The 23527-nt window shown below is 42.3% G+C and overlaps 1 protein-coding gene across 4 annotated transcripts in view; it reads left to right on the top strand.

Moving 5' to 3' along the window:
* BRF1 (BRF1 general transcription factor IIIB subunit) overlaps positions 1 to 17049 on the top strand; it is a 237048-nt gene extending 219999 nt beyond the window's left edge. For 2 of the 4 annotated variants that reach the window (XM_073349848.1, XM_073349847.1), the window contains 3 exons: positions 551 to 602; positions 8476 to 8644; positions 13074 to 15343. In XM_073349848.1, coding sequence (XP_073205949.1) covers positions 551 to 602; positions 8476 to 8644; positions 13074 to 13111 — 259 coding nt within the window. In that variant the 3' untranslated portion in view covers positions 13112 to 15343. Of the gene's footprint in view, positions 1 to 550; positions 603 to 8475; positions 8645 to 13073; positions 15344 to 16319 lie in introns of those variants that run through there. The other 2 variants (XR_012159588.1, XM_073349851.1) reach the window with 2 other exon arrangements.
* Positions 17050 to 23527: the final 6478 nt, after the last annotated feature.

Here is a 23527-nt window from a genome sequence, read left to right as displayed (position 1 = left end):
GAGTATGGGATGGAGTTTTACTGTTGTGCTTATTAGCTTGCCTTTTTTCTAAGGGCTTGTCTACATGGGGAGTTCTTCTGATTAGCTGTTCCTAAATTAATAATTCCTGATTAATTGTATTCCAAATAAGATTAATCCACTTTGGAAATGGATTAAATGTATTCAAAATAAGACACTATTATTTTGGGATAAGAGCATTCACACATGGAGTTAATCAGGAATAGCTAAACCTCTTTAAAAACACACCCTACCTTATTCCGAATCAACTTTCATGTCTAGACCATCCTTTATTGTATTGAGTTGCTAGGTGATAGTTTTACTGAATGTAAATATTAATTAATGTTAAACTGTGTGTAAGGCTTGTGCATAGACTTTCTTTTATATTTTTAAATTGAAAGGATAAAATAAATACATAGTGTGATGACATTAGCAAACTTGTTCTCTTGGCCAGAGAACAAGTGACTGCAGTCTGTGTCAAACTGACCTTGTGTTTTTACATTTACAATATAACTTTTCTAATAATCACCAACGCCTTTTTTCTTCTTTCCAGATTAAGACCCTTGATTTCTACACAACTAGCTAAAAAGGCTGCAACTGAAGAGGTATGTGAAGTTTACCACCTCTCCCAGAACCCTTCTACACAACTGCAATCTGAAAATTGACTTAACTCATAATCCAATACTTAACATTGATTATGGCAACTATCACAAACCTTAGTGGACCGGATTCTGATATCTGTTATGGGAATGTAAATTCCGAGTCAAAGAGATCAGGATTGGTCCCTCTGATCAGGCCAGAAGCAATAAGTGGGATCATTGCAAAGATGATGCCCTCTGTTTTCCAGTTGGAATTATTTGCTTTTACAAAAATAGGGATTCCGAATGGAAGAGTAAGTGAAACTGTGAACACAAACCTCTCAATAAACCAGGTAACTATTCATATTTAATATATTCAACAGGAATTCCAGTTTGGGGAGAGGGGAAATAACATCCATATGCTTCTAAAAAACAAACAAATTGAGTAAGAGAGCAGTGGCAGGGAGTAAGCAGCATTGTCCCTACTCCCTCACTGTATTATCCAGCAGAGCTGAACTGGCACACAGGAGGAAGTAATCAACTCCTGTTGAGGACCAGTGGTAGATGACTTCCCCCATGGAGCAAGCAGGTAGCCAGGGAGAGAATTGTAATTCTGATGTCCTGTTTCCCTCCCTTGTCTGCTCCTGGGGCAGAGGAAGAAGTGACAGCTCACCCCCAGCAATGCCCCTCTGCCATGTACATTGGTCAAACTGGACAGTCTCTACGTAAAAGAATAAATGGACACAAATCAGATGTCAAGAATTATAACATTCATAAACCAGTCGGAGAACACTTCAGTCTCTCTGGTCACCCGATTACAGACATGAAAGTTGCTATATTACAACAAAAAAACTTCAAATCCAGACTCCAGCGAGAAACTGTTGAATTGGAATTCATTTGCAAATTGGATACAATTAACTTAGGCTTGAATAGAGACTGGGAGTGGCTAAGTCATTATGCAAGGTAACCTATTTCCCCTTGTTTTTCCCTACCCCCCCCCCCCTCAGATGTTCTTGTTAAACCCTGGATTTGTGCTGGAAATGGCCCAACTTGATTATCATACACATTGTAAGGAGAGTGATCACTTTAGATAAGCTATTACCAGCAGGAGAGCGGGGTGGGAGGAGGTATTTTTTCATGCTTTGTGTGTATATAAAAAGATCCTCTACACTTTCCACAGTATGCATCCGATGAACTGAGCTGTAGCTCACGAAAGCTTATGCTCTAATAAATTGGTTAGTCTCTAAGGTGCCACAAGTACTCCTTTTCTTTTTGCGAATACAGATTAACACGGCTGTTACTCTGAAACCTAAATAATTAAACTTAATATTTATGTATTTTGGTTTGAGATTGTAATATTGCAGAGGACGAGTTGTTAATAATTATGTTTCAGAGTAACAGCCGTGTTAGTCTGTATTCGCAAAAAGAAAAGGAGTACTTGTGGCACCTTAGAGACTAACCAATGTATTTGAGCATGAGCTTTCGTGAGAAGTGAGCTGTAGCTCACAAAAGCTCATGCTCAAATACATTGGTTAGTCTCTAAGGTGCCACAAGTACTCCTTTTCTTTTTAATAATTATGTGACCATATTCACGATACTCATTTTGGTAATTCTCTCTCTCTCACACATGCACGCGTTCTCTCTCTCTACCAAAATGTGAGTCGTGATTGCTGTCACTAACTCCTCCAAACTGTACCATAAGATCTCTATAGATAGTAATTCCATGCTCCAATAATAAGAATATAGCAGTAGGGATATATTACTGACCACCTGACCAGGATGGTGATAGTGACTGTGAAATGCTCAGGGAGATTAGAGAGGCTATTAAGATAAAAAACTCAATAATAATGAGAGTTTTCAACTATCCCCATATTGACTGTGTACATGTCACCTCAGGACGGGATGCAGAGATAAAGTTTCTTGACACCTTAAATGACTGCTAGTCCTGGAACCCACAAGAGGAGAGGCAATTCCTGATTTAGTCCTAAGTAGAGCACAGGATCTGGTCCAAAAGGTGAATATAGCTGGACTCCTTGGTAATACTGACCATAATTTAATTAAATTTAACATCCCTGTGAGGGGGAAAACACCACAGCAGCCCAACACAGTAGCATTTAATTTCAGAAAGGAGAACTACACAAAAATGAGGAGGTTAGTAAAACAGAAATTAAAGGGTATAGCGCCAAAAATGAAATCCCTTAAAGCTGCATGGAAACTTTTTAAAGACACCATAATAGAGGCTCAACTTAATTGTAACCCGAAATTAAAAAAAGTGTGAGAGAACCAAAAAAGTGCCACTCTGGCTAAACAACAAAGTAAAAGAAGCAGTGAGAGGCAAAAAGGCATCCTTTAAAAAGTGGAAGATAAATCCCAATGAGGAAAATAGAAAGGAGCATAAACTCTGCCAAATGAAGTGTAAAAATATAATTAGGAAGGCCAAAAAAGAATTTGAAGAACAGCTAGCCAAAGACTCAAAAAGTAATAGCAAAAAATTGTGTAAGTACATCAGAAGCAGGAAGCCTGCTAACCACTTAGTGGGGCCACGAGATAATCGAGATGCTAAACAAACACTCAAGGACGATAAGGCTATTGTGGAGAAACTAAATAAATTCTTTGCATCGGTCTACACAGCTGAGGATGTGAGGGAGATTCCCAAACCTGAGCCATTCTTTTTAGGTGACAAATATGAGGAAGTGTCCCAGATTGAGGTGTCATTAGAGGAGATTTTGGAACAAATTGGTAAACTGAACAGTAATAAGTGACCAGGACCAGATGGCATTCACCCAAGAGTTCTGAAGGAACTCAAATAGAAAATTGCAGAACAACTAACTGTAATCTGTAACCTATCATTTAAATCAACGTCTGTACCAAATGACTGGAGGATAGCTAATGTGACCCCAATTTTTAAAAAGGGCTCCAGAGGTGATCCCGGCATTTACAGGCTGGTAAGCCTGACTTCAGTACTGGGCAAACTGGTTGAAACTATAGTAAAGAACAAAATTGTCAGACACATAGATGAACATAATTTGTTGGGGAAGAGTCAACATGGTTTTTTTAAAGGGAAATCATGCCTCACCAATCAGCTAGAATTCTTTGAGGGGGTGAACAAAGGGACAAGGGGGGGGTACGGTGGATATAGTGTATTTTTAGAAAGCCTTTGACAAGGTCCCTCACCAAAGGCTCTTAAGCAAAGTAAGCTTTTATGGGATAAGAGGGAAGGTCCTTTCATGGATTGGTAACTGGTTAAAAGATAGGAAACAAAGGGTAGGAATAAATGGTCAGTTTTCAGAATGGAGAGAGGTAAGTAGTGGTGTCCCCCAGGGGTCTGTACTAGGACCAGTCCTATTCAACATATTCATAAATCATCTGGAAAAAGGGGTAAACAGTGAGATGATAAAATTTGCAGATGATACAAAACTACTCAATATAGTTAAGTCCCTGGCAGACTGCAAAGAGCTAGAAAAAGGATCTCTCAAAACTGGGTGACTGGGCAACAAAATGGCAGATGAAATTCAATGTTGATAAATGCAAAGTAATGCACATTTGGAAAACATAATCCCAAGTATACATATAAAATGATGGGGTCTCAAGAAAGAGATCTTGGAGTCATTGTGGACAGTTCTCTGAAAACATCCACTCAATGTGCAGCGGCTGTCAAAAACGCGAACAGAATGTTGGGAGTCATTAAGAAAGTGATAGATAATAAGACAGAAAATATCATATTGCCTCTATATAAATCCATGGTACACCCACATCTTGAATACTGTGTGCAGATGTGGTCACCCCATCTCAAAGAGATATATTGGAATTGGAAACGGTTCAGAAAAGGGCAACAAAAATTATTAGGGGTATGGAACAGCTTCCTTATGAGGAGAGATTAACAAGATTGGGACTTTTCAGCTTGGAAAAGAGACGACTAAGAAGGGACATGATAGAGGTATATAAAATCATGACTGGAAGAAAGTAAATAAGGAAGTGTTATTTACTTCCTTCTCAGAACACAAGAACTAGGGGTTACCAAATGAAATTAATAGGCAGCAGGTTTAAAACAAAAAAAAGGAAGTATTTCTTCACACAATGTACAGTCAACCTGTGGAACTCTTTGCCAGAGGATGTTGTGAAGGCCAAGACTATAACAGGGTTCAAAAAAGAACTAGATACATTCATGGAGGATAGGTCCATCAATAGCAGTTGGCCAGGATGGGCAGGGATGGTGTCCCTAGCCTCTGTTTGCTAGAAGCTAGGAATGAGTGACAGGGAATGGATCACCTGATGATTACCTGTTCATTCCCTCTGGGGCACCTGGCATTGGCCATTGTCGGAAGACAAGATACTGGGCTAGATGGACCTTTGGTCTGACCCAGTAGGGTCATTCTTATGTTCTCCTCCTTTACACTCTGTCTTTGTGAAATATGTTTACACATGTGTATACAAGTACAGTAAATTAAAATTGTTGTCCATATTCAGAGACTAAACTGTTACATAACAATGTAAAATCTATATTACTAATTTACAAACTGAGTCAGCCATTCATCTTTTTTTATATAACTGTGAAATCTGACACCATTTTGAAAATTTTCTAGTTAACTTTGATCATTTAACATGTTTCCACAACCCCATAAAAAATATGTGAGTTTAAAAGCCATACTAAAGTTCAAATTTTCTGGAGACTGATTCAGGAAGTTTGGTGAAAGGAATTTGTTTGACACCCTAGTTTTAAAAAGGTTAAAACATTATTTTAAGAAACAGTTTGATATAATGCCTGGGGAAATACATTTTCACTTTTTATGCTGTGCTCATTAGAAAAACCTGCACATTTTTAGCGCTGTAACAGCCTGGAAATGGACATGATAATTAGAAGAAGGTCATATTTTAATTAGGATGGTGCAATTTTAATAAACAATGAATCAGTTGTAGCTCCTTTATATTCATCCATTCTTTAGTGAAAATTTTTAGAGCAGATGGAAACTTTTAGCATAAAAATTAGTATAAATTAAGACGATGTTTTTCCTGAAACTATTGTCTATTATTTCTCTTGCCTAAAACCTTAGGAGTTGTCCGTTTGATAATTCTGTATGGGAAAAGTGGTGATGGGTGAAACATGATAAACTGAAAGGAAAGGAATTCAAATCTAAATAACAGTAAGATTTATTTCTACATAGAGATTGTTTTCTCTGTGATTTGGGTACCCAGTCCCTGTTAAAAATAATGGGCGTGCAGAAACCAATCAATGAGCTATTGGAGGAATCTCTTCGGTGACTTTGTCCTGGTCTACACTACAGACGTACTTCAGTCTAATGAAATTTATATAATCCACAGCCCTGAGCGACGCAGTTATACCGACCAAACTCCTGGTGCACATGGTGCTATGTTGACAGGAGGGCTTATTGGGGAGGAGGAGTACCTATACTGATAGGAGAAGATCTCCTATTGGCATAGGGCGCATCTTCACTAAGCACCAGAGCCGCGCAGCTGCACTGCTGTAAGTGTAGACAAGCCCTTAGAAAATCTAAGATGGAATCCTTAGTTTGCCTGTGTGATCAGCTTGATTTCTCACAGGTTTGGGTGGAATTTGATATTTGAGTAATTAGATGGTGAGATTTTTGGGATAGGGGTTTTCCGTTACAATGTCATACAGTGCCTAGAACAATGGGGCTCTGATTTTGTTTGGGGCCCCTAAGAGTTACTGTAGCACAAATAAGAGAGGAATTGCCATGCTGAATCAGATCCTGTCTCCAGGAGCAGCCTGCACTGGATAATTCAGAAGGTGCAAAAAATCTTCCTCCTAACCTCTACTTTGGCTTAAGCCTAGTGCTTAATATCCCCTCCAAAGTGGTTTAACATTAACTATTATAACTCTGGATATTCTTGTTATTCATATAAATAGCTAATGCCTTTCTGAATCTTGCTATGGTTTTGGTCTTAATGGCCTGATGTGGCAATAAGTTCCCCAGTTTAATTGCACACTGTGTGAAGGAGTGTTTCCTTTTATCAGTTTTGAATTTGCTGCCTTTTAATTCATTTGAATGTCCCCTTCTGGTTTAAAGAGACAGGAAGAATAGAAGTTCCCAGTCTGACTTCTCCATACCATACATTATTTTACATACTTCTAATATGTCCCCTCTTATTCATCTTCTTTCGAATGTAAACAGTCCCAATCTTTTCAGTCTTTCCTGGTGATGACTAGTGGCAAGTAATATATACATTCTCAGTTCTGCAAGAGTTAATCATACTGTGCCAGATTCTCTGGAGATATCCTCTGGGCAAAAGAGAAAATCCAGCATCACAGAGTTGCTGGAGACAGCATAGCTACCTCCTCTACCAGCTTCCCCTCTGTAAATGGGAGAAGAGGGAGGGGCCTGGAAGGGCTGAGCTCCACGGCTGCAGGGGGAAGTATTCCAGTAACCTCAATTAGAGCAAGGCCCCTCCTGCTCTGGCTTAGGGTCCGGTGGTGCTGAATCAGGGAACTGAAGCCAATTTCACGTGGCTACTACTTTCCACAGCTCAGACACAAGCGACAGTGTCGTCTTTTGCTTTTCCTTTGGTCTCCATCTCCCTGCTGGGTTTTCCTCCCTCCCTGCTTGCTCCATTGCTCATGCTCTTTTCCCACTTTACCCCCCTTTCTCCTTCTCATCATCTCTACAAATGCCTCCTTGTTGCCTAATCCTCATCTTCTACTGCATGTGCTTTCCTGATGCTTGGTCCCCATCTCTGCTCCTTGGAATTTCTTCCCAGCTGCTAGGTCTTTTTACCCTCTCCTACCCTGGAGGTATTGCCTCGCTGTCCCATTCCCAGAGGACATCTTAGCCCAGTCATCAGGGCATTCACCTGGGATGTGGGATACCCAGGTTCAAGTCCCTGCTCCAATTTCTGTTGAATTATTGATGCAAAGTGGAACACCTCCAACAAGAGAGATTGAAAGCCTGACCTCAGAATAGCCAGTAAGCCTGGTGGTCAAGGTACTCACCTGAAATGTGGGAGACTTGAGTTCAAGTCCCTCCTCGAAACGTGGCAGAGCACTTCCCAGGTGAGTTCCCTGACCACCAGGCAATTGGTTGCTCTGGCATGGGTCCCTCTCTCTGTTTTGGATTCATCCCTGTGCTGAATGGGAAAAATGTTGAAAATCTCAAAATTCTTCACCAGATGAGGAAACCATTTCCTGCCAAGCCTTGCTGAATTGCAGGCCTTAGCAGCAATAAGAGAGACTTCTCATCTCTGAAAAAGTTTAGACAGCACGATGTGAACAGTCAGCTCTTTGTAGACCCTTGGCATGTGCTCTTGGAGCCACCAGTTCCCAACCCACTGTTCTGATAACCTAGAGGTGCCAGTTTGTGTAGCTAATGTGTTATTCTATTACACTATTAACAGTGTTGTCTAATGAGAATTATTGTCACGCTCTGGGTTCTGCTCCGAGAAAATCCAGCCTGATCTGTCAAAACTAATACACATCATTTTTTTCTGATATCAGAGTGCATTTTGCTCTCATTAAAGTGATAATAGCGGTGCCACTGTGTAATAGCCCTTATCTGAACCAAACATAATGAAGGAAAACTCTGCAAGCTTCCCCACAGAGCTCTGCGAAAGCACCTTAAGCTAGTTTTACCTTGCACTTGTGAGAGGGTTGTGTTTTTCTTTCACTCTATTTGACTGTTTCACTTTGAGTATTTGCGGGGCTTTGAAATACTTGAAATCTGAACATTTCTTTCTCGTGCACATTCACAGTACTTTCCACCGTGGACGTTGAATGTTCCCCAGAAGTGTTAAGCTTCTTAGGCTGGGCTTTGGCTTTGTTAGAGGACAATAGTGCCAGCTGCTCTGACCCTTTCATTTGGAGATTTTAAGGGAAAAGAGTTGGCTACAAGGAATGGTATACTTTAGTATCCCCCTCTCTTGTTCACAGGTAACCTTTCCAGTTTCACAGACAGAAGGGCCAGAGCTTGAAAAACCAGAGAATGTTCTGGTAGAGAGTGGACCGGTATCATATAACCATGAGGAAGAAGTTGAGGAAGAAGAAATAGAAGAAGAGGATGATCACTGCATGAGTGCACTTCAGTTAATGGGAGGAAATGGTAGGTCTTGATTTTAGATAGTGCGACCTATTGACTGTGCACAATTGTGAAGACGCAGAAATTACCAGACCAACTTCTGTTCTTTGTAAAGGACTCTTTATTCTAGGGGTTCTCAAACTTCATTGCATCACGATCCCTTTCTGACAACAAAAAATACTACATGACCCCAGGAGCGGGGAACAAAGCCTGAGCCCACCCTGGGGCCAAAGCCATAGCCCAAGGTCTTCAGCCCCAGGCGAGGGGCCTGTAACCCTTAGCCCTGCCACCAAGGGCTGAAGTCTTCAGGCTTGGGCTTTGGCCCTGGGCCCCAGTAAGTCTAATGCCAGCCCTGGCGTTAGACCCACTTTGGGGTCCCAACCCACAGTTTGAGAACCGCTGCTTTATTCTTAAAGAGCTATTGGAGAAATAAAAAATATTAGCTATTTTTGAAAAAAAGGCCACAGCAGTGCTAACTTGAGGTACCAGATGAAATGTGAACACCCAAAGTGGTGATGGGTATGATTAGAACAGTGCTAATCGGTGTGATGCTGGACTGTGCAGGGCTGGTATGGAGATCCTTTCCACAGCGTGTCTGGGGCAGGGGTCACAGGTATCCCTGCACGGCTTCTCTGTCCATCCATCCCCTGCACAGCCCCTGGGTGAGGCTTAGGTGGTGCAGTGAGCTTGCACAGGCCCCTCCTCACTGCTGGGGGTTTTAACCCCACGTACAGGATAATTTAGCATACATTTAAAAGTGCTTTTTCTTTAATAATGAAAAGGTAACTTTAGCAAACAGCTAAACATGTCAGACACCAAGAGCAAGGCTTTGGCTCACGGTGATTCTTACTTCAGTAAATAAATCTTTTTATTTGCTTTCAGTAAAAACTTGATATCCAAATTACATTTTTCTTTAACAGTTCTGGCTGGTGATCTGTGTCACTGCAGCACTCTGGATGTAAAGATCCCTCTGCTCAGTCTCTTCACCCCTGCCCCCTAATTCCTACCATGCAGGAGTCCTCCTAGAGGCTCACATACTCCAGCAGCAAGAAGCAGGATTTACCCCTTAATGCCACAGTGCAACTTCCTGGAGGGCTTCCCATAATAAAATCCTGGGATCCTAGCTGTAGGATACTGGCTTGTCTACACACGGGTTATTCCCGAATAGCTACTCCACTTTAAATTCACTTTCTGCCTTATTCTGGAATAACTCTCAGGTGTAGTAGACAAGCCCTCAGTATTAGATGAGTCTTCAAACATCATCTCTGGGTTAAATGTCATGAAAAGTGAGGACTTTACCAAACATATTGTGAAACGGGAATCACAGCCAGTGTATTCTATTCACTAAACCACGTGTGTATTAAGGTCTGTGGGTGGGATTCACAAAGAGGACTTAGGCTGAGCATCACAGTGCCTACATTGTCCTGCTACCAAGTGGAATTCACGACCCCGAGTTAGGCAGCTAGGCTCCCTGTATGATGCACAGGGACAGTGAGGGGCCTAAAAAAGGGGTTTCACAGAAGCCAGCACCCTGAGCAGGGAGCTGCCTAAGCTAGCCAGCAGGAAATGCTGACGAGAAGGGTGGGGCCTAAGCCCTGCCACTCAAAGGGAGATGGACGCCTACCTCCACTCCGGATTCACAGCCATGAACCCTGGCGTGGACTTATGGATGCGTAAGCTAGGACAGTCCTTTCTTCAAGAAAAACTGAGGAGGAGGTGGTGTTGCTTACCCCCAATGGCCTCATGTTAGAGCGTGGACCCGGGATGTGGAAAACCTGTGTTCCGATACCCATGCTGCCTTATTTGGAACAGGGGCTTGAATGGTGGGTTTCCTACATCTCAGGTGTTTGCCCCAACCACTGGGTTATGAGCTGTTCTGGAGTGGGTATCTCTCAATCTCAAGCTGTGCCACTTTGTATAAATAATTATATATTCATTGTGCCAGAGAAGGTGTGTGTATGACTCTATAAACCAGTGGTTAGGGCTCTAACCTGGGAGGTGCAAGACTTGCATTCAGGTCCCCGCTCCACATCAGGCAGAGTGGGGATTTGAACCTGAGTCTCCCACATGCTGTGTGAGTGCTGTAACTGCTGGGTTATTACATAAAAAGGGGGGGGGGGGGCGGGGAAGCATCACCACCGACTTCTCTGGCTATGGTTTGCATGGGGCCCAATCTGGTAGATGTGCTCCAAGGCAGCCTCTGAGCACATCTACCAAGCTGGCCCCCCAGCATGATAGGTGGTGAACGCCTAGTTTGTGAATCCTGCTGGAGCTTAGGCAGCAAGTTGCTCAGTGGTGTCAAGACTGAGGTGGCTATGTGCATGCAGAAATGTAGGTGTCTAGGGGATTTTACCAGTGGAAGCCTAGGCCCCTACAGGGCTAGGCAGCAGCTTGAGCGGGATTTTTGAGAATGTAAATATTGGACTTGCATGCCTAAATGGCAGTTAGGTACCTAAACCCCCCTTGTGACTCTCAACTAGAAGCCATCATTTAAGCAGGTTTCTGTATTGACAGGAAACATTGATACCCTCTCTGCAGTGGTATTTCATAGTTGGACAAGGCTGGATTGATTCTTTATTTGAAACTTCCTCTTACATTTTAATCTTCGGATGTATGCAAAAATTATCTTAAAATAGAATGATGCAATACGCTAAAGCAAAGTGGGAAGAAGGTTTGTGCTGGAGCATTGATTTATTGTTCAAGCCTCCCCATCACTGTTACTTCAGCTGCAGACTTTGATGAAGCTTTTTTGTAATATCTATGGATTGATCATAAAGGAATGTGTTGCTTTTAGGTTGATTTCTGACTGGAAAATAATTTCTGAACCAAAGGAAAAATACTTTGTCACTAGTGTTTATTATTAGGATTATGTTCCCAAGAAAGTGCACCCATCTGGGTGGGTGGATCTGTGTTTAAAAATAGTAGTAATAAAGCCCGCAAAGTAGTTTAAAGGTCACTGAGCATTTTTTCTCCTTTGTGTTACTATTTTTAAAGCATTCTGAGAACATTGCACTACCCTCTCTCTGGTTCTCTACTGCAGCTGAAAGAGCTGAGTATTTGCATTATTAAGAAAAATAAATTAGGAATGTTGCCAGAATTAAAATTGAGGTGTTCAGAATGTACTGCCAGCAAAAGAACTGTTTTGTTTGTCTACTCGTGGGTCTTAGACCTCCCTGATAAGTGGAGGGGAACTGCAGGAGATTCAGGTGATGAACTTAGCCCTTTCTGTACAAATCACTTTGGATTACATTTGTTTTTTCTGCAGAGCATTCATTAGCTTGTGTCTCTGCATGAAACCCTGCACCACATCTCCTCCCACTGATGGTGGAAGATAAAGATTAAATTTACTAAACAGTCACATATAATAGTAAAAGTTAGGGTCCATTTTGCAACAAGGAGATTTTTGTCTGGTTAATTTGTGAAATATGCAGAAAAGAAATTGGTTTATACAGAAGCACGTACAAATGTCTTGTTTTTTCCCTAGACCTCAGAAATCCGCACTGCTCTTAAATAGCTGTACACAGAAAGGATTCTGGGTAATGATTGGCAAAGAGGCACAACTGGCCATTTAGGGTATGTCTATACTGCAGCTGACTCGGGCTCGGGCTGCTGGGCTATTTAATTGTGGTGTAGACGTTCTGGCTCAGGCTGCAACCTGAGCTCTGCAACCCTCTCCTCTCACAGGGTCCTAGAGCCTGGGCGCCAGCCTGAGCCCAGAAGTTTATATGGCAGTTAAACATCCCTGTAGCCTCTGCCTTGAGTCAGCTGACATGAGCCTGCCATGGGTTATAATTCCAGTGTAGACATACACTAAGAGTTTCTGTTTGTAGTACTACTGGATCCAGGACTTCTGAAGCCAGATGTCCTAGTTGAAGTTTGTTGTTGGGTGACATTTTGCTTCTTGGGAATCTTTGGGCACAGAAGGGTGTTCTGGAGCTGCCTATGAGTCTGGGTAGGTTCTGTTTAGAAATCCTTCAATGATTTAAACAAATTCATTTTTTTCTTGGCGCTCATGTTTAGTTAAATGGCAATGTGCATTACAAGGGGGCATGATTATCTACCTCCATGTTCCAATTTACTTTTGACAATCAAGTTTGATCTCTTTAGCCTCTAAACTAAGCTGAATATTTCGCATATCTATGTGCCAAGTCTCCGTGAAATTAGGGTCCTAAGGCTCCATAAAGAGCCTTTCTTAATAAGTGCAGTGCTAGACATATACATGTAGGCTCACAAGTATTTTTGAGTTCATTAAGGAGAGCATATAGCAGATTTTCTCCTTAGCCTTAAGAAAATGTATGAGTTTGTTGTTTGGTTAATTAAAAACATACCAACTTGTTACACAGCATAGAGACTGCTTGAATTTATAGTTTGACAGCTGTAATATTTTCATTGCACTTTTCTTATTCTTGGGAACATTTTCTTTTCTATAAACCTTTTTCTCTATATGTTTCAGATTACGGCTGTGATATGGACGATGATGACGCTTATTAGTCCTGTTTGCTTCCAAAGGAGATGTAGTAATTTGTGATTCCAATGACTTTATGAATGGTGAAAGAAGCTGTCTGTGATCTGCAGACGTAACTGAACAATCCTGACTTTTGTAAAGCGAATTTTAGTTGAGTGTTGATTCTGGTCAGTTTACATTGACCTATAACCCAGCAATAAAGTTTGGGTTTATTGTACTTGAAATTTTTTTTGGATCATGTTTTGAGGAAGGAATTAATGGAAGTAATGTTTCCAGAGAACAAAGAAAAATAGCCTGTATGCAGAGTATGTTGTGGTTAGAAACTACATGTCTCTCATTTGATCCTGCTTCAGGCATGCTACTGAAAAGTAACGTATAGAAGAGGAATAAATTATAAAGTAAGTAAAACCTCCACATACATCTTTGAACTATACCGGTGTTAATTCTCTCATAATGCTATAATGAGAAAAATGGATAATCTAATCTTTATTATTAATGTGACTCTGCCATTGTATACAAGCTTCCCTACTTGATACTCTTCCAAAAGTAAATAAATTAAGGGAAAAGATATAATTCTATGGCAGTATCTCTTTAAATTAAATTAATCCTCAGAAGCTAAATATGTGCTTACGTACATTAATAATAAAGTCGTGTGTTCCTCAAGAGATGCTGACAGTAGAAGAGAACATTGTCACAGAAGGGTGGTTTCTACTGCTCTGTAAATGCTGAAGAAGTATTTGTGGAAAAAATGGTTGGATAAAGGCAAAGCATCTATAGGGAGAGCAGGAGACACTGCTGTGGCCAAATTCATTCCGGTGACTCTGCATGACTATGCTGCTGTGGTGTCACAGGACTGCTATGGATGTGATGGTGGAGGTTGGTGCAGTAGGGTGACTATTGCTACTGTTAGTGACCTGCCGCATTCTGGCTGGGTTAGGGACCAGACTTGCTCTGTGTTGCAGCCACACAGAGAACAGCCTATCTCTAAAGGTCTAGGGGTTTTTAAATAAAAAAAAAAGAAGAAAAAAGCTGAGCTTTTTGTGTAAATAAGCTAGTTTCTGATTTGACTGAAGTTTAATTTAATTTATTTAACTTTTTTATTGGTAAATTAAAGGTCACCCATAGGGCAACCTGATTGGCTCAGCTTGACTTTCGTTTTATACAGTAACTAACAGCATTATTGCCAGGACTCAGGCCTCTGAAATCCTACACTTCAACACACTAACACTTCAACACGCTGTCTGATCCCAAAATAGAACAACTCATCTGAATTCTAGCTCTGTGGGATAAAATCAGGCCTGGTGTTGGCAGATTCAACTCCATCAACCCTGACCTCCCTCTGCCCTCACCTTTAGGGCCTGATCCAAAGCTCACTGAAGTCTGCGGAAAGACTCCGGTGGACATTAATATGCTTTGGATCAACACCTTAATGATTTTGGGAGCCAATGGAGTTCTGACATTTTTGTCTTTCTCACCTGGCTGTTGACGGTCAAGGAAGCTGCACCATCTGCCAGACCCAGCCCAGCTCAGGGAAGGTTAGGGTTACACATCTCTTAGCAAAACAGTCTTCCCTGAGCAGGGCTGCTACAGGTCAGAGTTTGAATCTACTCTCTCCCACACTGGTGAGAAGCACCCCATTTATTATTAGGCAGAACACTCATCACAGAAACACCATCCTCCTCTTCCCTCAGCTCTGACTGGGGAGCTGGAAAAATGTGCCTCACACACGGAAAGGGAAGTTGGATGTTGGTGCTTCTCCCAGGAGCCCGAGGAGAAGGAGATTGAGCAGCTCCTTTGATCACCACCAGCTGGGCTGACAGAGACGGAAACAGTGCTGTCCAGACTTCCAGTGACATTAAAGAGGGCAGAGACACTTGACCTTCCCTCCTGACAGCCAGTAAAAGGGGGTGGAGGGAGGGGAGAGGTAAGATGAGCAGCAGGTCCTTGATCCCACACAGGGCTTCATTGGGACACAATTTTAATATTGGCTTGGCTAGTCAATGTAATGCTTTGGCTAGTATGTGTCTGCTCGATATTTTTGAGCCCTGTTTCTGCAATGGCTGTGAGACGGCATGTGCTGTTGCAGAGTTTGGGTAGCAAAATTAATGGGCTTTGGAAAGATTTGTGCGGTTGGAAAGAGGAGACTTAGTGTAATTCTTATGGGAAAAGCTGGTACTCTATAAGAAAAGCTACAGATGTTTTCTGGTGCTTTGGTAACTACACAAATGCTGCTCTGAGAATTAAGTTATGGAGTTAAACCTTTTCTTTCTGCACCAGAATGCAAAATCACGCTGTTACATCATAATAATTTTAAAAATACCAACCCAGGTGCATTATGCCTCTGCAAATCTATGGTATACCTACCTAGGCCAGTTAGGTTGAATTTGAATATTGCAGCACTCTGCCCAAGAGCAGTATTGTTCCCAGTATATTCTCAAAATCTGGATTTTACTCCAAGGCACAAATTATTTTATACACCAGAAATAAACATGCGTATTGACTCCCGGAGGATAGAATACCCTCTTGTCTCAAAGGTGTAGTGTTGGCTCTTGAAGAAGCCACTAAGATGAGTTATTTATTGCTGAGATTCTCTCTCACATTTTTCGGTGTAGATTTTCATAGTTTTTTTACGCCCCTCCCACCCACCCCCAGTGGAATACTAAACCAGCTGCCAGGGCAGTGGCTCATTAGACTGGGGAGCACAGTGGAGTCCACTACACTCAAAACAGACAAATGGGAAATGAGAATTTCAGTAATGGGTTGGGTTTCTGGAAGCTTTATTTTCCAAACTGGAGGCAAAGGGTGCTTCTCCATTTAGGAGGGGAAAATACTTGCAGGGGTTTTGGGTGCTCTCATAAGATTCAGTCAGAACATGCTATCTCACAATCTACCATAAAGGCACTTAGAGAGGACAAAAAGCCCAACAGTTCCATAGCATCCCAGCATTGCTAGTGAATTTAACTCTATATACCCTTGTATAGGAGCCTAAATGAAAAGGGAAGGGCCGTTGTGTCAAATAGGGAGAATATAAAGATTTTCAAACCAGTTGCATACATGTTTAATTTGCTGGTGACTAGCTGGGATTTTTATAAGTTTCCTTCCTTTGTGATTTAACTAAGCTCAGGAAATGTAAACAGATTAGAAGATGCTAGTTTCTGTTTTTATAACCACTTATGAAAATGTAAAAAGGTTAACGTAGCATTAACTCTGTTTACTACTGTTAATGTATCATAGTGACCTTGCAGAAGACGTTTTGCTGTATTGTAGCCTGGATTCCCTTGGAGTAATTTGGACCCTGCTTTATTCAGGATTCTAATGATAATGAAGAGAGATTATAAGGCTTCAGCATGTGTTGTTCTTAGATCTTTGAACCCACGTGAGATACATATCTGTATAAAGCATAGATGTCTCTTGCTGCAAGTCACTTTGACAGGCAAAACCCTCCGGCTGTTGCATTGTATTTGTCTGCCATGAAGCCTCTCTAACACACATTACTATTGTGGGAATAAAATATGAAAGAGGAATAAAGAAAGTAACAAGATTGTTCACCAGGATAATTGCATTTTCTGTGTCTTAATCTTGTATGACATTCTTTTAAAGACACTGTGTTCAATACAGCAGATCTTAAATGGTGCCAGACAGCCTTATGTTGTGGGCTACATGTTCATCTAAAAAGTTCTTGCCATCCTGATCGCTTGTCTGTATTCTTTTTGGATTGTATTGAAACTCTTGTCCACAGATGTATGCTGTTAATGTGTCCTTTGCCCAGTACTACTTTTTATTTTTGTATTGAGTCTACACATTTGATTCAGTTAGTGCTAAGAGAATTACAACTGTTCAGTGTAAGCATATGTATCTTCTTTTACACAACCACAATATGAGCCATGTTCAGCTTTTTTATTGTAATATATTTGCTGTAAATAAATCCCCCCAAAAAATCCTTGCATATCCCATCTTTTATGATGCATTCTTGCAAATTTCTGATTCCTTCATCTCTTGATTCGTAGGAATGTTTGATTTTGGTTGCTTTTTTGTGTGATTGGTTGTAGTGGACAAAATCTGTAATTTAGAGCCTTCTTTGTTTCTAAAATGGAGGGCATTTCTAATCAGGCAAATGGTGTTTTACATAGTATTGTTCCACTGATTATCTATAAGTGTAGATAGCTTCTGTAAACTGCATAACATGAACAAGATCTTTCTATTAAATCATGTAATTTTAGTGCAAATAGGAACAATATGGTATGTTTGCTCAATAGGAGTGTTGTTCTGATGCTCATTTTTGAAGAGTTGTATCTTGACAAACAAGATGTGCATTGACTTCAAAAATCATTCTATTGTATCAACATCTGGATACCACAGTTTGGGAGTAAAATCCACATCTATCCTCCTACTCTTATTATTTGCTGAGTTTTGAATATAGAGGCTAAGGTTGGACCCAGAGGAATATCTGCTACTGAGGTTTAATGCACATATTAAGGTGCACAGTAATATGAAAAGCAATGCTTTAAAACTGCATTAATCACACATTGTTTCATTCCAAAATGAGCAAACATACCTATAGTGAATTAGATGCAAGGGGCTTTTACACACTGGTTACTGCAGATTCTAGTATACTGCTATGCTCCAGCAACTTGCTCTAGGTCGGGGTCTCAAACTCAGATGACCACGAGGGCCACATGAGGACAAGTACATTGGCCTGAGGGCCGCACCATTAACCCGCTGCCCCGGCCCTGCCCCCACTCCACCCCTTCCGTGAGGCCCCACCCCTGCCCCACCTCTTCCCACCCCTTCCCTGCCCCCAGGGGGTGCAGGAGGGGAGCAGGGTGCATCAGGGGGCTTGGGGTCAGGGTGCAGGGTGCAGCAGGCGGCTCAGGGCAGGGGGTTGGGGTGCAGGAGGGGTGCAGCAGGTGGCTCAGGGTAGGGGGTTGGAGTGCAGGAGGGGTGCAGCAGGGGGCTCAGGTCAGGGTGCAGGAGGGGTGTGGGGTGCAGCAGGGGGCTCAGGGCAGGGGGTTCAGCTGCAGGAGGAGTTTGGGGGGGCGGGTCCAGCCCGGCACGCACTGGGGGCTGGACAGGCTCCCTGCCTGCCCACCCTGCCCCGTGCCGCTCCGGGAAGCAGCCGGGACCTGTAGGAGTGGGGGAGGGCACAGGGGTCTGTGTGTTGCCCTGGCCGCTCCTCCAGGTACCTCCTCCGACGCTCCCATTGGCCGGGAACGGGGGGGCCGCAGGGAGTTGGTGGGCCGCAGAAAATAACCCTGCGGGCCGCGTGTTTGAGACCCCTGGTGAACTTCACCTTTCCACGTTTGCAAAACATTTTTTTTTATATAGGTTACTTCTCAGCTGAAACAACTTTCTCCCAGCAGTAAAAGTTGGTTGCTCTGGTGAGTAACCGCTCTTCATTTCCCCTCATTAACTTTCTTTTGCCATCCTCATGAAATTTAAGCTTCTTTTTCTTGCCATGGCAACCTGTACAACTGAGCTCCTGCAAAGCTCCGCTCACTCTTGCTCACTCTTCTACGTTCCCCAAGCTGCTCAGTTTACCAATGTTGGTGTTGTCCAATTCTTGCCTCTGGGCCTACTTCCCTAGAATCTTCCCTATCTTTTCCACTATGTTCCTCCTTAATACATCTCCTCCAAAAGGTGTGCAAACCACTTCCATCCCCAGCATGCAAAGCACAGCAAATGCAAACAAGTAATATGGATTTAAAACCGCAAATGCTCAACTTCACAACAATCACATAACATCCATTCCTTCTGTACATTGTCTGTTTAGGTTGTAAGATCTTCAGGGAACGGAACTTGTAAACATTATCATATTTTAAAGACAAGCTCTTCTCCCTACATCTCCTAAATTAGTGGGTATTTCCCATTCCTGTTACTTAAAACAAAATCCCACAAATGGGTTAAAAAATTCTTCTCCCATCAGGAAGTTAACCTGTGCTGAGTTCTTTGCAAACTTTTATAAAGCTTTGAGTTGCTGTTGTGAGGCAAGTGAACATTTGCTTATAGATTCATGTATTTTAAGGACAGAATGGACCATTATGAGCATCTAATCTGACTTCCTGTGTAACTGAGGCCATACAATTTCACCCAGTAATTCTTTCATTAGGCCCAACATCTTGCTTTCCTTACATAGCATCATTTGAAACAGTGCTTCTTGTCAAGCAATAAGCAGTATTGCCAAATCCAAACATTCACAAACCATGAACGAGCTCCTCCCCACCAAAAAATTATGAGATTAGCTTAAAAATCATAAGACTCAAAAATAAATTGGGTGGGAGTTTATTTGCCTTCTGATTTTTTTCTAAGCTTCTTAGTTTTCATATTTTCAAGCTTTTTTTTTTCTGCAGTCATGGGGAGCTAGAAACTTTTTTTTAATAAAAATGGAAGTTGAGATTCTCATCTAATCACATGACTCCAGGAGCTGGGGCTTTAAAAATACGAGATACTATGAGATTCATGATAAAATTATGAGAGTTGGCAACACGATATCATGTCTAAGACCAGGATGTGGTGGCAGTCTGTATCTATGTGACTCTAGTGAAACTGCAGTTAGAACAATGTAGATTTCTGTGTTCCTCAATACAAGAAAGATTTTGACAAATTAGAGGAAATTCAGACAAGGACAATAAAAAAAAAAAATAGCACCAAACTTTGTGCTTGCCGAACAAGTGTTCTTCACTATTCTGTAAGGAAAGTAAGTAGCATGGCACTTATTTTACAGGTGAGAAATACAAAAGAGAGAGGTTACAACTTGACATGAAACACAGATGAGAAACATTCTTAGTATTCTAATTTAGGCATTTCTGTCTCCTAGTACTGTTTTAAGGCCAGTATCATGCATCTCTTTCAAAGTTAAAAGATTGAAGGGACTGGTCATGGGGAGGGAGATTAAAAATAATATTTATAGCTTCACTGGACAGCTAAGCAGGAGAAGATGATGAGATCTACATGTATTTGACTAGAGTAAACACTAAGCAGAGAAAAGGTCTGACAGACTATAGTTCAGAGTAAAGGAGTAAAACTGATCATAGAATCATAGAATATCAGGGTTGGAAGGGACCTCAGGAGGTCATCTAGTCCAACCCCCTGCTCAAAGCAGGACCAATCCCCAATTAAATCATCCCAGCCAGGGCTTTGTCAAGCCTGACCTTAAAAACTTCTAAGGAAGGAGATTCTACCACCTCCCTAGGTAATGCATTCCAGTGTTTCACCACCCTCCTAGTGAAGAAGTTTTTCCTAATATCCAACCTAAACCTCCTGCACTGCAACTTGAGACCATTACTCCTTGTCCTGTCATCTTCTACCACTGAGAATAGTCTAGAACCATCCTCTCTGGAACCACCTCTCAGGTAGTTGAAAGCAGCTATCAAATCCCCCCTCATTCTTCTCTTCTGCAGACTAAACAATCCCAGTTCCCTCAGCCTCTCCTCATAAGTCATGTGTTCCAGACCCCTAATCATTTTTGTTGCCCTTCGCTGGACTCTCTCCAATTTATCCACATCCTTCTTGTAGTGTGGGGCCCAAAACTGGACACAGTACTCCAGATGAGGCCTCACCAATGTCGAATAGAGGGGAACGATCACGTCCCTTGATCTGCTCGCTATGCCCCTACTTATATATCCCAAAATGCCAGTGGCCTTCTTGGCAACAAGGGCACACTGCTGACTCATATCCAGCTTCTTGTCCACTGTCACCCCTAGGTCCTTTTCCGCAGAACTGCTGCCTAGCCATTCGGTCCCTAGTCTGTAGCAGTGCATGGGATTCTTCCGTCCTAAGTGCAGGACCCTGCACTTATCCTTATTGAACCTCATCAGATTTCTTTTGGCCCAATCCTCCAATTTGTCTAGGTCCCTCTGTATACTATCCCTGCCCTCCAGCGTATCAACCACTCCTCCCAGTTTAGTATCATCCGCAAATTTGCTGAGAGTGCAATCCACACCATCCTCCAGATCATTTATGAAGATATTGAACAAAACCGGCCCCAGGACCGACCCCTGGGGCACTCCACTTGACACCGGCTGCCAACTAGACATGGAGCCATTGATCACTACCCGTTGAGCCCAACAATCTAGCCAACTTTCTACCCACCTTATAGTGCATTCATCCAGCCCGTACTTCTTTAACTTGCTGACAAGAATACTGTGGGAGACCGTGTCAAAAGCTTTGCTAAAGTCAAGAAACAATACATTCACTGCTTTCCCTTCATCCACAGAACCAGTAATCTCATCATAGAACGCGATTAGATTAGTCAGGCATGACCTTCCCTTGGTGAATCCATGCTGACTGTTCCTGATCACTTTCCTCTCATGTAAGTGCTTCAGGATTGATTCCTTGAGGATCTGCTCCATGATTTTTCCAGGGACTGAGGTGAGGCTGACTGGCCTGTAGTTCCCAGGATCCTCCTTCTTCCCTTTTTTAAAGATTGGCACTACATTAGCCTTTTTCCAGCCATCCGGGACTTCCCCGGTTCGCCACGAGTTTTCAAAGATAATGGCCAATGGCTCTGCAATCACAGCCGCCAATTCCTTTAGCACTCTCGGATGCAACTCGTCCGGCCCCATGGATTTGTGCACATCCAGCTTTTCTAAATAGTCCCTAACCACCTCTTTCTCCACAGAGGGCTGGCCATCTATTCCCCATGTTGTGATGCCCAGCGCAGCAGTCTGGGAGCTGATCAAAGATATTCAGGCTAAAGATCAGGAAACGTTTCATAACAGTGAATTCCATTAGGTATGGAAGAGTTACAGCCTAATGGACTAGTCCTACTTTCCATTGTTCAGTCACAATTCCATTGTTCAGTCACATTGTTCAGTCACAACTCAACTGGACAAAGCACTCAACATACAACATGGAACAGTTCAGCATGGGTGCAGCACAGGAATGGACCCAGTAGGCCATTAGCCTATCTGTGAAATCTGGTTCGTTTTTATTGCAATTGAGAAATGGAAATACTCAGCTGTACCAACTTTTAGGATAGCCTCTCTCTTTTAATCAGGCTGCAGTAGGGTTTCTAAGTTTACCCTGAGGCTTCCTACAGTTTTGTACAACTAATTAATTGTTTCAAGCATTTCCAGTTATATGCTTTTGGAATGGCTTTGTGTACCAACCTCTCTCTTCCTTCCTCACTCCCTATTTAAATTCCTTTTTTTTCCTCCTGAACAAGAATGAAATCTGCTAGACTTTCAGAACAACACTTTAATTTCTCAATCGCTTGGATTTTTATAACCAATCTGACTGGTTAAAAAGTTGGGCACATGACCAAGCCTAGGGTTGTGGTATCGTCCTCCCAAAGAGCACATAGTACCATATAATGGAGGATAATTCTCTACCTCTATCATGGATGGCTGATGCAAACCTCCTCAAGCAATCCAGCATATATTGTAATTGCAAGGTTCCCCACAAAATACCACCCTGGAGACAGGAGCTTCCTCCTTGATGTAGGTCTCCTAAAGTCTTCAGTCTCAGGCCTGGTCTAGACCTAAAACTTAGGTCGGCCTACCTACATTGCTCAGGGTGGTGAACAATTTTGTGCCCTGTCCAATGAAGTTTGGTAGACCTAATCCTCACTGTGGATGCAGCTAGGCTGCCAGAAGAATTCTTCCATCAACCTAGCTATTGCCTCTCGAAGAGGTAGATTTCCTACAGCGACAGAAAAACCCTTCCATCACTGTGGCAAGCATCTAGACCACAGCGGCATAGGTGGAGCACCACAGCTGAGCCACTATAGTGCTTGTAGCGTAGATTCTGTCTAATCAGAGTGAGATCCTAGCCAGGTCACAAGGAGAGCATAAAGGTGATTTGATTGTGTTACCTACTGAGGGTGTGGAAACCTGTAGCAAGAAGGAAAAGATTCCTGAGCTTGTGTGTGGCAAAGGAAAGGAGAATGCTTCTAACCTTTTATCTAGGAAGTCTGTAAGTTTGCCCAAAAGGGGATTGTGTAGGAATCCGCCTTATGGACCAGAGGTAATTCTGGATGTAAGTGAGACCCAGAAAGAGTCTGTCGTTGCTCAGGAAAGTGTTCCTCTAGAGCAAGCCCTAGGTAAAGAGGGTAAGGGCAGAATTTCTGTGAAGGGTGAATTGTTGCATAGAAAAGCCCTAGGGAAATAAATCCTCATGGTAGTTTACTGCAACTGAAGGGTGTGAAAGTGATTTAATCAAGAAAGTTTCAGTTCCTAACAGCCAGAAATTTTCTGTTGTGAATGAAGCCACTGACTTTCCTGTTGAAAGATCCATTATGGATAGCTTTGAGAAGGTCTCAGATGGAGTGAAAGCTGTTAAGAAATTTAAACAGTCCTATAACCAAGTGGCTGTGTTTGGCCAGCTTGTTGGGGAGACAAGGTTGTTGAGAAAGGAATGTCTCCATGCTAGTTCTGTAAGTGAACAGTATGTGGCCCAGGTCAAGATGGGGACCCTTAACCAAGAGAGCCCGAATTGCAGCCCTC

The sequence above is a fragment of the Lepidochelys kempii genome, chromosome 6 (assembly GCF_965140265.1).
Source record: "Lepidochelys kempii isolate rLepKem1 chromosome 6, rLepKem1.hap2, whole genome shotgun sequence".
NCBI lineage: Eukaryota > Metazoa > Chordata > Testudines > Cheloniidae > Lepidochelys > Lepidochelys kempii.
This window is presented reverse-complemented; position numbering and strand designations above follow the sequence as displayed.